A 19029-nucleotide genomic window follows, 5' to 3' on the forward strand; every position below is an offset into this window, starting at 1 on the left:
TTTGTGATGAACTGACAGAGACCTATTTGTGATGAACTGGCAGAGACCTATCTGTGATGAACTGGCAGAGACCTATTTGTGATGAACTGGCAGAGACCTATCTGTGATGAACTGGCAGAGACCTATCTGTGATGAACTGGCAGAGACCTATTTGTGATGAACTGGCAGAGACCTATTTGTGATGAACTGGCAGATATCTATTTGTGATGAACTGGCAGATATTTATTTGTGATGAACTGGCAGAGACCTATTTGTGATGAACTGGCAGATAGACTTCAAGGAATTCATTAGAAGGATCGATGAAATATAACTACACAGAGATAACACTGTTTGTCTCATCCCCCCCAAATGTTGGGAGATCGATATATTTATATAAAAAATGTAAATTAGATTTTTATTGTGCTTCCTATGTCTAGATCATGACTTTTCCTTCCTCAAAGTTTGGTTTTCCTCTGTCGCCTCCTCGAAAGAATGGCTGTAGTTTAATTCATTGATTGGTACTATTGTATTAATTGTATTTACTGCTAAAACTGTATTGAAAGATGATACTCACTTGGGTATCTTTTTGTACATTTTCCTTAATGATTACAGACTATTAAATGAAATGACTACACACTTTGAAGCTCGCCTCGAGATCAGTATGTGTTCTTAATATCGCTCAAAATCTGACTTAGCATTTGACTGTCATTCAAAATAAAGCAAAACCTTTTAAGAAATTCAAGTTTTTACATTCATTGATAGGGATAGGTCAGTCTGCTCCAAGCAACAGTTTGGGAATATCAAGACATACCTGCCGTCGTATTTGTCGTCTCACAACGAGTTACAGATTGACTGAAGTATGCCAACTTGTCATTAATGATATTACTAATTAATATGTAATGACGAAGACAAGTCCTTGTTGACGTCATGCATGTTTGGTAATGAAGTGTTTTGTAGTATCAAACTCATTATATCTGATAAAACAAAGGATGCAGTTGGACATAAAATGTAAAAATAGTGTTATATCCGAGAATGCGGGGTAAAGTGGCTGACATGCTTGATTGTTGTCACATTTGTAGTATCGACCGAGCCTTGACTGATTTACCGAGGACAATTTTACATGATGTCACTGACCTATATGTTGTACGTTACCAATAAAACCCATTCCTTTATATATGGCCCAGTGATACACACTTACCAATCCCAAAATAGAAGTCATCATTAAATTTATGGTCATACCTTGATCAATTGAAAAAAAAATAGATGGCACTACATCAACTATTCGATGTTTTAAGACAATGGGCGGTTTATCTGATTTTAAGGTACCGCCTACATGTATATAATAATACACGAGAAAATGTCTATATGTGGTATCATTAGTACAAATATGAAAATGTCACTAATTATAGATAGTGTAACTCCTTATTCTTGAGAAAAATTGCGTCAAAACGAGAAGAGAGACAGATTGTCATAAATTAAAGTAGATTTTCCTAAATCCGTTCCGTTGTCTTTGGCGCAGTTGTTCCAGAGGATGCCAGTTTTCACGTGGTCTTTCATTATACTGATGAGGAGAACTGTACACTGACCGGCAATGTATTCTCACTGCATACCAATTAGTGGGTGATAATGTCACGACAATTTTTCCAGAATGAAAATATTTCATTTCGAAATTTTCTGGGGAAAATAATGAATGAGCTATTTAATTTTAAAAAATTCCCTCAGTTTTGGTCAAGATTTGGTAGTTCGTTAGCAGACTTATACATCACAAGAAAACGACCGAATGCAAATGTTGGGGTCTGGATTATTACACTATACATCAGTCGCACGTTTTCTCAAATACACTTTGTAATATTATGAAATATGGTTCCTGTCAATCTCACATCTTACCTCAAAATAGCCAATCGTATGGGTTCCACATGTAGATGTAAAATACCCGGCTTAATTAGACTTATCGACTTATTTATTGGTTGTGTGGTATGCTTAGTCGGTAATTATCACTATTACTGAGACACGACCACTCATACCTTAACATCAAACACTTAGTTCTAAAACAGTAGGAATATTGTACGAGTTTTCATATTTTCGCTATTTGACTAAAAGCTTGACGAAAAACGCATGTGTTTTTCATTGAAGAATGTTTTCTTTTATTCTAATTTCTAGGCATATCTTTCGTTCTATTGTGTTCAGTCCTCGAAATTAGTTAAAAATAGACATTCTTGAAAATTATTTTAGCATGGGTCAAAATAGGTCACAACTGATAATACTAACAGTATATTGTGTATTTTTTCCTGATGACGTCAATGATATAGTGATTTACAAATGTATTGCGCACGTGTCTGTTTATACTTATGTTTGGATTCATTAGAAAAGAAATAAGATTTACTTTTTAAACTATATTTCAGGTAGCATATAGGAAGTGGCTATGCTCATTACATATAGACTACTATCATGCGTGCTACTTCGACAGAGACATACCCGTACCGCCCTGTCAAGACATGTGCATGGAGGTAGAGCGCAAGTGCCCATTTTTTCGTCCAAATACGTCCTACGCTCAAGCAGGAGACCCTAGCTTTATATGCAAAGGTGAGTTTGTTTACTTGTATAATTTTTCACTTTAGTATCACAATAACCTTTTTTTTTGTAATAATTCTAGACTACTCCAATTCATAGGTTAAAGATTATTCTCAAAAGAAAATAAATATCCATGAATTCCGAAAACAATTCGCTTAAATGTTAACTTCAATGTATTGAGATACCTCTTTGGCGTTATGTGTTTAACTTTTGATGATTATCGAGAACCAGTAGTGTAATTCTTTATTAAAATTACATGTATACTTCCAACCTTTGTTCTACAATATATTGACTGTAACTATCACGACATTTTAGAACTGTATATATAAGTTTACAGTGCAGAATTTGTGTACTAACTTGTTTGCGAATTTTTAAAATTCTTATTTTCCAGTTTCAATTAGTTTTATTATGTACTATAGTGGTAACGTTGACATGGAAGATTCTGAACACATCGTGTAAAAACATTACAAAGGATCAGTACAAAGCACATGTTCTATAGTCATGTTTCTGTATATCTAGTGTTTAATGATACACCGGTACACCAGACCACTGATAGTGGATACCAATGTACATGGTACTGACAATGTACAGCTGATATAGACATTACAGCCGAATGCAAATAAGACACAGTCAAGATAATGTTGCGCTAGAGATGAGTTCAAACGGCCTTAAACTGAAACCTCGTTCAACCCTGTACACAGCTAATGTTCTGTGTATGTGTAGTTTGGCATGGAAGACAATTTTCTCTCACTCATCTTTGACCAAAAGCCAAGATGCAAAATATTGGTCTACAGATACATGTACCTTTGTTAAGCATAGTTATATTAGGTCATCTCATTTATAGAAAAGTCTACTCTGAGAGATTGACAAAAAACCTTGTGTAATCAGAATTCGGATTATTAAATGATATGTCGAATAAACGAAACACTCTTGGTATATATATACACCACGGAGAGAACACCTTTACTTGACCTTAATAACAATGTTTCTGCCCTAGATAGGCTAACTACAACACGCCTACGAGCTATATCAATACTAAGAAATAACACCAGTCTTATATCTACCATCTATAGTTTTAATTACGGCGTAGTTGTCATAGCAACAAGGACGTCATGTTTACATTGCTGTGATACTCGTGGCTACGGGCGTGAACGTTGATTTAGTGCATACATCGCCCGTTATTTTATCGATTATTTCAAATATTAAACAAAGGTGGCGCTTTTTTATTGTTTGCACAATTTTGACTTTTGTTGTCTGATTAGAACTGCATTGTGTTCCTGAGTCATTGATAGATGTAACGTGCGTGTTTGCATGTGAATTTTCCATTTACCTCAATAATATTAAAAACACAACATTTATGTTATCGATAAGGTGATGTGGCTACATGTTTGGGAAATTTGTTTATACGATATCCCACAACAATCAGAAACACAAACTGTTTATGTATATATATTATGTATCTATTTTCTTCTTATCTATTTCAAATAATAACATTTACCACAACTGCATTACTTACGAAATCTGATAGAGAGATATTTGAAGTTACATGTTTATGTGTACAATTTCTGCCAAACCAGCACGAAACACCATGTAACAAACTGAAAAATATTAAGACACTAAAATTGGCAAATAAACAAATCTGTGACAAACCGATCAAGCCCGAACATGTTTATATTGTTTACACTGTAATACAAATTTGTTTTTCTGAAATATATACTTGTATGCACAAAGAAACAGTTCACAAAGACTATCTACTCAAGCCGTCGTCGGAAGAAGGGAGGCAACTGATATAACGAAAACCATTTCTTCAATTCTTTGCCAAAATCCACTTGATACTAGGGTTAAATCACAAACGTTCTCTCATTCAATTCAAAGTATATTAATTAAATTTATTTTGTTTTACAGATCGTGATATTTTTAAGGAAGAACCCTTTTCCAATTGTTACAAGGATTGTCACCTGAGACCAAATGATTGTGAATTTCCGTGCAAATTAGAGGAGACTACAGTCTCATCGTCATCAACCTTATTAAATGAATCTACCGATTCCAGCAAAATTACACCAAGAAGCAATTCAAGTGAACGACTTGCGCTTCAACAAACACCGACTTTAGTGAATATTGTACTATTTGTTTTAAACCTTTGCATAGTTAGGACGTTGTTACAATATATGTCTATAGGTTGGACATAGGTAGGGTCATGTATATAGTATAGTATTTCTAGGAATATATATATATATATATATTTAACCATATTGCACCATTAATACTGAGGAGGTTGGTTTTTTTGATGGCTTTAATTTTCGCGGTTTTAACAAAACCTTGGATGTTTCTCACAGAAGTCATGAAACTTTGTACGGTTTTTTCTCTATTGATTTTATTTCAAATATTTTTTTTCGTGACTTAATTCCATCCTCAAAACCAGCGAAAATAGAATTTCTCGAAAACAACAACCTCTACAATAATTAACATGTGAACGAGATGAAATGTGTGGAATCTTTTGCCAGTTGTTTTATTATGATATTGGTATTATTTCTGAAAATCAATTATCCTTTTGCTAGGAACAGAGAAGAGTAATAACTTATCAAGTTCAAGAATCATTATCAAATTAATATCGTGTTTATTAATATGAACACGTGCAGGAAATGGAAATAGCATTAACTATTTTGACGTCATAAATGATGTTCAAATGACATCAAGGACATATATACATATATAATGTTGTGACGTCATAACAGCGACAGCAGAGCTAAATTGAAAATCTTGCCGTAGAGGAGGACTTGGAAGGAGTTATGCATTATCAACAGTTTTTTCATATAAGAAAACGATATGAATTATGGCACTCCTAAGACTTCTTGCATTTTTTCACTTTAGAGTAGAAGTACACTCTAAATTCAAAAGGTCTATAACTCGTTCATAAATCTTATATAGAATAGGAATGTATACTGCTTATAGCCTGCTACAGAAACAAGAAACCAATAACAGCACTTCCATATACATTCAGGGATTGACATATTTTAACCCAATTTTAACCCAATACGATGCATATTTTCTGATGTTTAATTTATAAGTTATTATTGTATGTTTTGTTTAAATGCTAACCCAGCTTTCTGTTTCTTATATATAAATAGTCATTTGTCGTGTGTTGTGATTTAATCTGAAGGTTGTTTATATAATCACTTACTTTGCTGACTGTTTATGATAGTTATATTTAGTTTATCAGCGAAACCCGAATCGAAACCAAATCTTCATTGCCTGCCTTTCACTAAAATCACGTGATTTAAGGTTTATCTACAAATGAATGAAATCACCACTTAATTAACACATGATAAACACTTACTCCGCACTTAATTGCAGTGAGTTTAATGTGGGATGGCTGACGGCATTATACCATCATCTGACGTCATATGTAACATTTTGATATTGCAATTATATTCCTTGTTTAACCTTTCTATAAATCAAATCAAAAAGATGTGATTTCCACACAGTAAAACTTAAAATTTAAAATCTAATTTCTAAAACAGATATGTAGTTGGGTTAATGCGATGCTTCAAACTCACGCTTTTTGTACATTTAAGAAATAAAAAAATACATGTTTCCTTCGGGACCTGAACATAAATTGCAGCCTTTTCAGCTCGCCTGGCCCGAATGGCCAAGTTTGCTCGGAAGAATAATGAAACTGATTTATCACAAATCTGGGACCCAATAGGAAATTATTTAAAAAAAATAGTTATCAAATTCGAAACTCTTTGTTAAATTACTGAATAGCTGAATTAGCTAGATGAACAATGCAGACCCCTTGGGCCTCTTGTCCAAATTTACTATATCAACAAATTCTCTGATCATGCACGTTATTAATTATCCATAATTGCGGTTTCATTACAAAATAAAGCGAAATCGTTCACAAGGACCGAACAGTGTCACTTTCTGGCCAGTACATTTATCATTGCTTTGTCGGATATTATTATTATTATTATTTACTTTTGGTTTCACATTTGCATTTATGTTGGAATAAATTTTGACACAATTTTGTCCTCATGGAAGTCTTAATTTTTTTTTAACCAGTGACGTTTGTAATATCATATCAGTGATACAAGTAGCGCTTCGGGGTTTCGCCACTAGATGTATTGTTGCAGATTTTTGTGTAAAAGTGTAGCAGCTCTTTATCTGCGTATCAATTTTTTCCTAATTTTATTGTTTAATTCTAGTTCTTAGAGCTGCGTAATATTTTGTTTTCGGTTAGGTATAAATAAATACAAAAACATAAATGTAAGAATCGTCAAACTTTCGGGGTTTTAGAATTAAATGGTAAGCAATGTCAACTACTGATGCGGAAAATGTCATATTTTAGATCCTCTTACGGATGATTAAGTTCTTGGATAAACAGTTCACATACAGAGAAATAACTCACTCGAGTTTTATCTTTCAACAATCTTTTTCTTTAAAGACTTAATAGTTGGTATAATGAGGCATACCGTGTTGGTTGGATCAACAACTTGACGTGTTGCTAGCTAGCTTACAGAAACCATGATCATCAATGAGCCAGAGAGGATGTGGTATTTGTCAGGGGTTAGGATTATTTCACGTTTGTTCTTCCTAACTGTTGTACGACATAACAGGACATTTCAGGTGTCCAGATTGACAAATTACTAGCGTTCGCTTCATTTCAGTTGGAATTGTTTTGAAGCCAAAGTATTATGAATTACATAGTTTATTTCTGCTGTTGCTGATGTCATTGGTGTCTTAGCGTCTGTAAACATGCATTATTAGCTTTGTTGACTGATTTTACCAAAAAAGCAACAAGCTTTAGCGTCATATTATTTAACGTTATATATAGTTAGCACAAATATATGTGAATTTTACCATTGTAAATACTTATGCGTACGACTTGATGTGCAGATATTTTATCTTCCAGGTGGATGATGGCAAATGATACCAAACATAAGATAAATATTCCACATGTTGGAGTGTCTTGTTGGTATGTATATATCATATAAGTTACAAGTATTAAGTGGTATGTCGTCTACAAACAGATAAAGTGAAATTGTGTGGTGAGATTGCATTGGCAATGTAGGAAGTCGACTTCTGGATGAGTGCGCATGCGTGGTTTTATATAAAAATTAAACTTTAAAAAAATCATGTTATTTACTGCATAAAAATGGATTGGTATTATGTGTGATTGTGTCGGTATATCAACATACAAGTGTGTAGTGATGTTCTGATTGCAGTATATAAATTCAATATGTGTGTTTTGTTTGAAATTATAATATTTCTTTGTCGACAAATTAAATACTAGACCAGCACAGACATTTAATCTAAGACCAGTGTCAGTCCATAGTACTAAATTGTCGGTCTATGTGATTGTGTTTCTTACGTACAAAGATGTAACTATTTGAGAAATAATCAAAACTTATGCATGTGTTGAGTTTGAAAACACAACGCGGATAAAAAAAAAGTGTTCCTGTAAACATGATAAACGAAAGTAAAAATGTCTGATAAAACAGCTATATGTTTAAAATAATTCTAATTCAAAGCTGCAAAACCCTTCAGATCAGGTAAACATGCTTAGTTTAACAAAAGTGGGAAGAGAGATGAAACTGAAGGCTTCCTTTTTCCAATATATCAAGGTTTAAGACCGTTACATATCCGACATGGTCCAACCGCACACATGACTTGCACTAATTCAAGAATTTGCTGACAAAGCAGTATTTTCTTTGTTGTTTAAATTGAAGTTATATCAGAACATTTCATTGATTTTGAAATAATATTTACGTAAAATTATTCATGTCACAATCTTAGATAATCGAATCCCAAAATTGATTCTTTGAAATAATGCTTGTAATTTCACATAAAGTCATTAAAAGATTATTAAAACAATCTGATTTTTTATTAGCCGAGTAAAACTAGCGAATGATAAACAATAAAATATTGACTTGGTCACCATGGCCTGTTTTAATATGAGTTGGTAGAAAGGGCAATGAAACTAACAGTAGATGACAGAGTAGCTGGTAACTCATTTTTTACTGGCAATAGGGGACAATATTTATTTTGAAAAATGATAAATAAAATAAATTAGGTCATACATATATTGCAGTTGTTTAACTTTCAATCTTAATACTAACATTAGAGCGAATTACTGTAAAATAATTATTTTAGTGGTAATCTAAATTTAGTGATTTTTTGACATTATTGCGCGAACATTGCTGAATATTGTTTATAAATAGCAATAACTACTGATGCACAAATGTGACAATGCGCTAAACTTTGGTTATACGTTTTAAGTAAAATCACCGTAATTTTACAGTTTTAACGTTTTATGGTGTATATATTGGTTTGAATTCAGGTTAGTATTAAAATAAAATTCCCAATAACAAATGACCGCTTAAAATCACTATTACAAGGTTTTAGTAAACGTTTTGAAGTAGTTTAGGAGTGTGTTTGAAATATTAGTTAGAGCAAGTCATTATTCAGGTCACTTTGTACCGGTAAGTCCGCCCATTTCATGTTAATGATTATATTTTCACACGAAATAATATTCTTTCTTTCATTCGTGAAATGTCATACACGGTCTTATTTACAAACATTACAGATGATAACTAAGGAGAAATCATTACAATATGTCAAATTTGCATTCACAATAGTAGATATATATCTTAGTTATTAATTGAAAAATTATTCTCCCACAAAAATAAACTGGTCACCATCACCTATGAATTTTAATTTCACTTTTGTCTTAATTGCAATAATAGAAAATACGTTTATGATGTCTGGCTGGTTTGTTAGGATATTACAAATTATTGAATAATGAATTTTATAAGATAAGTCGTAATGGTTGTTTTGCACGGTGTGTGAAATTTGTAGTAGCGGGAAATGTACAATTGAAATATACCTCCATAGCAATCAACAAACCAAACGATTTCCTCAATCATCATATCAATCACGACAAGCCAGAAAGCTGCACAGCCACTTGAAGGAACTGATGTAATGTTAGGCTGCACGTCATTTATCAGCAATTCTTTAAAAGCTTTTCCTCCCGAACCATTAACTTTGTGTGATTCAGTTAAATATGTATCATCGAAACAGAATATAATGCGTAAAATTTTAAGGCATTTCTGACATTATTTTATAATTGAAATCAGAAGTAGGTTACAAAGGAACAAGAAACACACTCATTTGGTCAATAATTCACACAGTGTGAAAATGAAATTAGTTTACTGAAACGATGGTTTCATTCAATGGTTAAATGTCATTTCTCCAATTAGCGAAAAGGGCGAAGGGGAAATATTTCTATTGAAGTCATGAAATAAATTAAGAATTATCCCTTCAAACTTCATTGATATTATGAAAAATTACATTTTTTCGATCTATGAAAAATGAAAATTAGGCTTCCTCGAAGGTTATTGATCGTAACCTTAACAGTGGGACAACATGATGTAACCCAATTTTTATATAATATTCCAGATTAATTTTAGTAGCTAGAGAACCGGAATGTTTGCTGATGCTTCTAAAAATAAACGATCGAAAAGATGGATGTCGCCAGTGAAGCAGAAGACGTCAGTCTTCTGGAACAAGAGGTCCTATCTTCCTTACAAATTTTCTGAAGTATTCATATATATTTTCCATTTATCATATAGTGTCCAAGTTTTTTAAAGTTTATGTTTGAGATTAAGATTTTAATGACAAGTTGGTATTTTCTTTTTTCTTCTTTTATGACAATTCGAGGTAGTTTCGCAGTAAATTTGTTAACAATAAAAAAGTAGTCCGTTTTTAACCGTCTAAATACCAACCAAACATGTTTATCATAAACATATGAATCATAAACGAATGAAGAATCATCATCATCATCATCATCATCATCATCATCATCATCACCATCATCTTCATCTTCATCATCATCATCATCATCATCATCATCATCATCATCATCATCATCATCATCTTTTCTTAAGTTTTTATTTTCTTGTCAATGAGTAACTGGGGCGTGTTCTAAGAGATATTTAGTCTATCACTAATCTGTCATTTTCAAAAATATACCCCATCGAGTTTTCATTTCCAGTAATCGATATATATAAAATTCGTGCGAGTCCACACATAACATAGTCTTAAATTGAGTTGTCAAATTCAAAGATGGTTCATGAAACGAATATTTACAACATATTTATACAGAAGTAGTGAAAGTGTTATTTTTGTTGGAATTTAATCTTCCGCAAAACAGATCTTTCGAGACAAATCAATGATTTTCATGAAATAAGAAGATAATGTGAAATAAGTTACCAATTCTTGAGCAGAGACCATTTTCTCTGGAGCAGAAGACGCTTACTGTTTTGGAACACCTGGTCTTATTCTCTTTTTATCAGAGGTCTACGTGAAAATCTTTCTTTTGTTTATATTTCGGCCTAGTTTTATTGAATTTGAGTTTGAATTATGATTCTGTTAAGATGGTGGTATTTTCTTGCTGTTTCAAAGCTTAAATCCTTAAAAACTTACATATAAAATATATGGAAATTCACACAGTGTTTCTTAATACTGTATACCAGGAAAATTTCACCCCCGTTTAATATTCTCCCTTGTCGCCTATGAACTGGGAGGATTAACTTGAGATGTATATAACGTATATAACCATTTTTATATAATCATAAGGGGACGAAATGGACATTCAAGTATGGTAAGAAGGCGGAAGTAACCTGGGGCGAAATTATCCCGGCATACAGTAACTATCAGTATGTGTGTGCTAATCTAAAATTTAATTTAGTGCTCGATTTGACACAAGCCAGCAGCATCAGTCTTTCTTGTATAGATCCACTACTTATCGTCTCGTATAAGAAAATTAACAGAGCATTAATAACACCGTTACATAGAATTTGTTTCTTTTTTTGTATATAAATAGAGCGATAGTGAGTGTTCGTTTAATTGGATCTACCGTAAGAAAATATATTTTCGTGGGGCTGAATTTAGCATCCAATGACATATGATTTTTATTTCACAAGATCATATTATACTCGAAAAAAAAGTCTTGTCAATATTAACTTGTGAATTTGTGGATGAAAAGTACCTACGATATCAACGGAAATGAAATACCACGAAAATTGATAATTTTATATTATGTCAGACAAAACTGAAGGTGTTCATGATATACATACATAACTGAATCATAGAGATATAAGTATGATTGACAGGTTGAACAGAGCCAGATGTGTGTTTACATATTGTACAGAAAATAGACAGAAAAAGGTATGTTTGATGAGGAAACTGACTTAGATGTGAGGTTATATTTCTCATATTCTACATCGTGTAATACTGACACGATAGTCACCCTTCTCTACCTGAAATATTGCCAAAAGATTCATTCGTGTTTTTTGGCCTTTGTGTAGAGACTGTTAATTCATATGAAGATAATGTTAAACGTGATATGTTTGTTTGAAAATATATACAAGTTTAATAAAAATGTTGTTTGTTTTATTTTCATCACCGATGATCACAAAGATCGATGATAACAACGAATATGGAAATTCTTTGATATCTGTCATACAAAACCTTACCTTGATGTCACACATTGGACCTTTGTATTTTTTTCATGGCAAGCCTGGGTTGTCACACATTTCCGTATTATCAAACAATGTAAAACACGTCCTACACATACCCCAAATAGTAAACCTTACACAAGTATGATGTCTTATTGGGGAAACGAAGTATGTATTCCTTGTGATTTTTCTTTAAGATAAACCATATTTCGGCATACAATCACGCTTTCAGTGTGTGTTCACATTTTCCATGAATTTTGTATAATCATTACAAAAGCTCATCCTGGGTTTAATTATTTGTTACTGGCTGGTCACAAAATATTAAATGAAATATAAACGAATCCATTTTATAAATTTACTGCAATTGTAAGAAAAAAAATTACTAGAAAATGAAAAGGTAATGAGTAAATCTGCAGTTATTGATATTCCAATCACCCGGAAATTAATAACTATCTTTTCTAGTCCTGGTTCATTACTTATGCCATAGCGCAGCGTCCGTCGTCCGTCCGTCAACTTTTCATTAAAGCATCTTCTTCTGAAATACCAAAAGGCGTAGAGTTATCATATTTGGCTAGAAGGTTCCTTTGATGAAGCTTAACAAATTTGGAAAATGAAATGACCTTGACCCATATTCAAGGTCACAGAGGTCAAATGTGTTAAAACATTTAAATGACTTCTTCCAAAATACCGGAAGGCTTAGAGTCATTATATTAGGCTATTATATTCCTCTTATTGTGTCCTACGAAGTTTGCTAAAAGAAATGACCTTGACCAATCTTCAAGGTCACAGGGGGTCAAATATGTTTAAACCTTGAAACTTTTTCTGACTGACCAAATATCTAGGATAGTGATATTATGCCAAATTAGGTTCTCAATGATGCCCGATAATATTTGAGAAAAGAAATGACTTTGAACCATACTCAAGATCACAACGGTCAAATGCGTTAAGCCTTTGAACAACTTCTGCTTAACCAACAGGCCTAAAATCATAACATTTGGCCAAAAGGTTCCCTTTAAAGTGCCCACATAATATGTGAAAAAATAGCTTGACCCATAAAAATTTATCTTAAATACGTCACTGGGGTTAAATTTGGTAAATTCATTAACAACTTCTGATTGACCAGGCTATCATATTTGGCCAGTAAAAGTATCAAAAAGGCTTATATACAAATATGTAGAACCTTCCAATGACTTATTAAAGGAATATACTTAGCTGGGAATTTTCTTGACATGATTTGGAATAAATTATAAAGACCTTTCGCAGTGATGTTACACTGTTCCAAAAATACATTAGGCTAAGCTCCCTGGAGGTCTGAGAGGCTTGAGCTCAGTAATGTGAAAAAACTACATGTTAGCCAATTACTTATGTTCTATTCACAGCATTAGAGCATCAGAATACAGAAAACATGATCGGGAAGAGAATTGCAAAAACTTCATTTTGATTTAAGATTCTTCATAATTATAGCATAAATAAATAAGAAATTCTAAGTTGATTCCATTTGCTACGCAGTGTTATAGGCCTACAGTAAATTGTTATCAGTATATCTCCAGTAACAGGGGCTTAACTGACCATGGTGACATCACTAATGATATGCATGAAACATTTTATTATTGGTTTTGAGTTAGGATTATGGTTTATAATTACAAGTACCTTAATCTTTCCTGTCTTTACATTTAATTGTTGATATATATTGTTGACTTGTGCAAGTCTCAGATATATTGTATCTGTGTTTGTAAACAATGATCTAAAGTTCAAGTAAGCTTCTGCTGTCATGGGTCATCCGTCCAGCTATAACTAAGAGTTTTTCTGCTATATTGTTTGACCATCTTCTTTCCTAGATTTAAAAGAGAGCTATCAATTATATTTAACTGGAAACATCATAAGAAAGTCTCAAGTCAACGTTGCACAGATGAGGGGGCTAACTACTAAGGGACAGAACCCATATAGAGTAATTTGCCATGTTGCTTTAAGCATCTATTGTGGAACATATGCACAGGTATAGTACTGTTGGTCATAAACATCCAGGTGGGCGATACAGGCCCTCAGGGCCTCTTGTTACAACACGTAATTTCTTGTCAAGCGTAGATCGAAAATATCGGGTAAAATCTAATTTGCATCTTTAAATAACTCATCTGAATATGGTGTCAAATTTGGATATAGTGACGTTTGAACTGTCCTCTTTTGTGACATAGATTCGCCCACCGTCCTCCCATAAGTGTTGTTCTCATATCGGTTTCATGAAAGCGTGTATGTGGGTGTAGTGCCATTAGCATACATGGTGTTGTTTCCCTTAAAAGCTGATGCAACGAATAAAAGCAACCTAACGATGGCATGTAAAAACAATTGAATAAAATCAGTTAAACGGAAGTGAAGATCGAAATTCATCACCACAATTTACAAAATGCAATGCCCGACATTAGTTCACTGTCTGATTTCATTGGTATTCTGAAATGAGTGCATTTGAAATGAATAGATTCGAAACACCGCGATTAAGATTTGTCCTGTTGTATATATACAGAATACAAGAGCGTGTTAACCACGTCTTGAAGAAGAAGCCAAGTGTGATTTTCCTGTCAAGCATGGGTTGTCACATGAACAAAGCTCCCTAAAAGAGTGCTCCGCTTGTGCCCATTCCTAATCGCTTCTATAAATGCGGTCGTGCCATATGAGGTACGGTATACTGTACACTGTTCCGTTTACTTGTGAGTACACAATAACCGTGTCTTTATTTCATGGTGTTTATGAATGAATTTCCGTTATTGTCTATGCAAAAAGTTTATCTATTTGAAGATTTGTGATTACAAAAAGTTTAGTCTTTAATTCGTTTATTTAACTTTTTATCAATTGTTGTAAATTGCATCCTGTCGATATAATGTATGATCTAGGGCCCCTTAGTATGAATGCCAAGGTTATATAATTCAGATTGGTCTATATAGAGATGTTTGATATAACCTCGAGAAATAGGTGATCGTGACAGGTACTTGTTTTCAGCTAATACAAATAGACTTCTTGGACAGTGGAAGATAATCGATGCTTAATTTCTGATCGCCATATATGAGTAAATCTTATTAAATTCTCAAAAAGAGGTTATAACTGTCTCATTAATAAATTTCGATTATGAATGTATAGGGGACAAACATCAAAATAGTAATTAAAGTCTTTACATTGTTTGCTGCATCTACATTCAGCTGTATTACCTTTTGCTCTGAAAATGCGTAATCATGAGATCTGGCAGGATTTCTCAAACGGAAATGAAGTATGTTTAAAGTACGTAAATCCCAAACCTAAATGCATTTGTCATGTATGATTTCTGTCTTACTGATAATTGATTTAATTGAGAGAATGAGAATTCCCTATAGAAATATCTATGTCATACCACTTTTTTTTTGTTGATGAGAAAAAGAATTTCGCACGCTTAAGAGATAACCTGAAGTTTTGTGATTGGAAACCATTTGAGAATTAAAAGATTTATGTAAAGATTAAATTTCAACTCTCAAACATTGTTTGCTGCATCTACATTCAGCTGTATTACCTTTTGCTCTGAAAATGCGTAATCATGAGATCTGGCAGGATTTCTCAAACGGAAATGAAGTATGTTTAAAGTACGTAAATCCCAAACCTAAATGCATTTGTCATGTATGATTTCTGTCTTACTGATAATTGATTTAATTGAGAGAATGAGAATTCCCTATAGAAATATCTATGTCATACCACTTTTTTTTTGTTGATGAGAAAAAGAATTTCGCACGCTTAAGAGATAACCTGAAGTTTTGTGATTGGAAACCATTTGAGAATTAAAAGATTTATGTAAAGATTAAATTTCAACTCTCAAACAGTCAACGATTTAATTGTTTCATTATTTTTAATGACCTCTAACGAAACAAAATAGAAACAATGTCGTGAAAGTTTCGATATCATGTAATTTCCCTTTTCAGTTGGAAAAAAAAGAAAAAAAAAGTCAACTGAGGTTTCCATCCAAGCATCTTTGGAGTCGAGAGCGGAGAACTTACCACTGTGCTATCGTTACGTTACACATGACAGAGTGAAAATTTAGGAATCTTATTAAGTATGTAGTTTACTCCATCTATTGAACATATTTTATGTTTGTGTTTGTGTTAAATACAAAACATGTGTCAAGAAAAACAAAGATGACAATGATGTGGTCAGTACATTAATGACTGTTTATGGTAAAATGCCAAAAATTCAAATATCTCCTTATCAACAAGCACTGCAACCCTACCCTTACACTAAAGATCACCCAAATAATATACAATACACAAGTCTGATCTTTTTTGAGGAAACAAAATATCTATTCGCTAGTTTTTTTTTTCGGTAAGTGTACGTTAAATGTCGTACGACAGATAACCTGTTTTACACTATAAGATGACGCCAGCAGTATATGTTTCAGATTGTCTATGATTAATGTATAATACATAAGCTCATCTCAGAATCAAACAATGATTACTGGTTAGCCATATATCATTCAATGAAAAACACAAGTTCGTTGTAACATTTTACTACGTTGCGATGATAAAACCTTGAAATAAGTGAAAAGGTAATAGGTAAGTCCGCGTTTCTCGATATTCCAATCACCAGCAAATTAAAATGGAATTCACCTAGTCCGTGTTGATTACTTACATAATAAGTAGATCGTGATCAAGCGTAAATCGAAAATATCGGGAAAATCCAATTTGCATATTTAAATAACTCATTTAAATATGTTGTCAAATTTGGACATAGTGACGTTTAAAAGCCCCCCTTTTTAAAAGCAAAGACACGCCCACCATCCACCCTTTGGTGCATTTCTTATATTGGTGTCATGACGTCGTCTATGTGAATTTAGAATCATTTGCATACATGGTGCTACCTCACTTAAAATTCAATTCAACGAATTAAATCAAACTGTTAGGAGGTATTCATGTTTAAAATAACCAACTACGTAGCAATATTTTCGCGAAAATACTGAAATATGGTGAGAATTTGAAGCTATTATTCTCTGGTGTTGCGGATCTCTTTCACATACGTTCTATATACGTTACCTATCCCGTGATACCTCACGATAGCATGTAAAAACAATGAAATAAAATCAGTTAAACGGAGGTGAAGATCGAAATTCATCACCACAATTTACAAAATGCAATGCCCGACATTAGTTCACTGTCTGATTTCATTGGTATTCTGAAATGAGTGCATTTGAAATGAATAGATTCGAAACACCGCGATTAAGATTTGTCCTGTTGTATATATACAGAATACAAGAGCGTGTTAACCACGTCTTCAAGAAGCCAAGTGTGATTTTCCTGTCGAGCATGGGTTGTCACATGAACAAAGCTCCCTAAAAGAGTGCTCCGCTTGTGCCCATTCCTAATCGCTTCTATAAATGCGGTCGTGCCATATGAGGTACGGTATACTGTACACTGTTCCGTTTACTTGTGAGTACACAATAACCGTGTCTTTATTTCATGGTGTTTATGAATGAATTTCCGTTATTGTCTATGCAAAAAGTTTATCTATTTGAAGATTTGTGATTACAAAAAGTTTAGTCTTTAATTCGTTTATTTAACTTTTTATCAATTGTTGCAAAATTGCATCCTGTCGATATAATGATATAGGGCCAATAAGTATGAATGTTATCATAATACCCTGGTCAACATTAAATAGATCGCGTCACGTTAACAAATAAAACATCGGTATCAAAACCTGAACCAACGAGTATCGAACACACTTCATACAAAGATTCAAAATTACAACAATATGTGGTCACAATATGTGGTCAACATTGATAAAATCCCTATATTATTGCGGTCGTTTAGCATATTTATACTGCCGAGAGAAATTATTTTTCCCCTCGAGGCCATGGTCTATCAGACTTTCCATAGTCTTCAACAACTTGCATCTCTCAAGATCATTTGTTGTACTTGTATTAAATACCCGTCAACATATCACACAATATCGTACAGTTAGCTTGTTGGTTCCGTTGTATTATACTGTGGTCTCTTTTGAGAACGAGACATAAATTATTTGGGCTGACCAAAAATTACACAAAAGATGTTGTCGATTAAGCAGAAGAACAGAATAAACTTATTTTTTCGGAACAACATCTAGTATAATTATCTTGACACTTTTTCAGGAGCCTGTGTATTTTTGCCTGTTTGTAATTGGTTTGTTCTTACTTAGCCCAAATTTTTTAATTGCATTTGAATTATGATTCTGTTTCCATATTAGTATTTCTGATTGTTTTAGTATTTGGAATATAATTTCGATGGCCATATATAAATACCATTGGGTTTTTATAACAGAAAACTTACTATCTAAAAAAAATCATAACAGCGGAAATTGATATGTTTTTCTCGAGGCTATATTTAATATATAGACCTATGTAAATGACATAACCCTAACATCAATACAAACAATAAACCGATAAGGCAAAACTAAACAATTGATAGTAAATGATATCTTATAATGAGAGTTCTGTTCAATTCATTCGTGTAGAGTTACTAACAGATAATAAGATATATTTATTAAACATTTAAATGTTAAATCTGACGAGGCTGATTTGATAAAATTTATCAAACACTTAATAATAGCCCGTGATTTTAACACCACCTTAGCAAACATAGACAGGTCTGGTGCATTTGAATGATGTGGGGTTTAAAAGTTCATAGGAAAGAATTGATTAAAATGACATTCTTGACCTGTGGAGAAAAAGAAATGTTCTATATTTTCTATAAAGCAGATTCGAAGCGGCAAACTGTCTCGGAGCAGAATACTTTTGTAGATTACTTTCTTGTATCTAGAACTCTGACTAGCAACACATTCTTTTATCATTCAATGTCATGGTTTTGTACCTTTATTTTCAGATTTCGAGATTTTCGAGCAAGGACCAGGTATATGGATCCCTATTAACTCCTTTTTGTCAGAAGATGAATATGTACCTAAAATTATATGCATTAAGAGTTCA

General features: G+C 32.9%; 2 protein-coding genes across 2 annotated transcripts in view; one reads left to right on the forward strand and one right to left on the reverse strand.

Annotated features, from left to right (window-relative positions):
* LOC132552878 (NALCN channel auxiliary factor 2-like) overlaps positions 1-11992 on the forward strand; it is a 100049-nt gene extending 88057 nt beyond the window's left edge. The window contains exons 2-3 of the mRNA XM_060217071.1: positions 2382-2562; positions 4456-11992. Coding sequence (XP_060073054.1) covers positions 2382-2562; positions 4456-4739 — 465 coding nt within the window. The 3' untranslated portion in view covers positions 4740-11992. The remainder of the gene's footprint in view (positions 1-2381; positions 2563-4455) is intronic.
* Positions 1-19029, reverse strand: part of LOC132552879 (peptidyl-prolyl cis-trans isomerase) — a 513126-nt gene that overhangs the window by 280525 nt on the left and 213572 nt on the right. The window lies entirely within an intron of this gene.

Source organism: Ylistrum balloti, unplaced genomic scaffold (assembly GCF_031769215.1).
Source record: "Ylistrum balloti isolate Yb309-2 unplaced genomic scaffold, AGI_CSIRO_Ybal_v1 Utg370284, whole genome shotgun sequence".
NCBI lineage: Eukaryota > Metazoa > Mollusca > Bivalvia > Pectinida > Pectinidae > Ylistrum > Ylistrum balloti.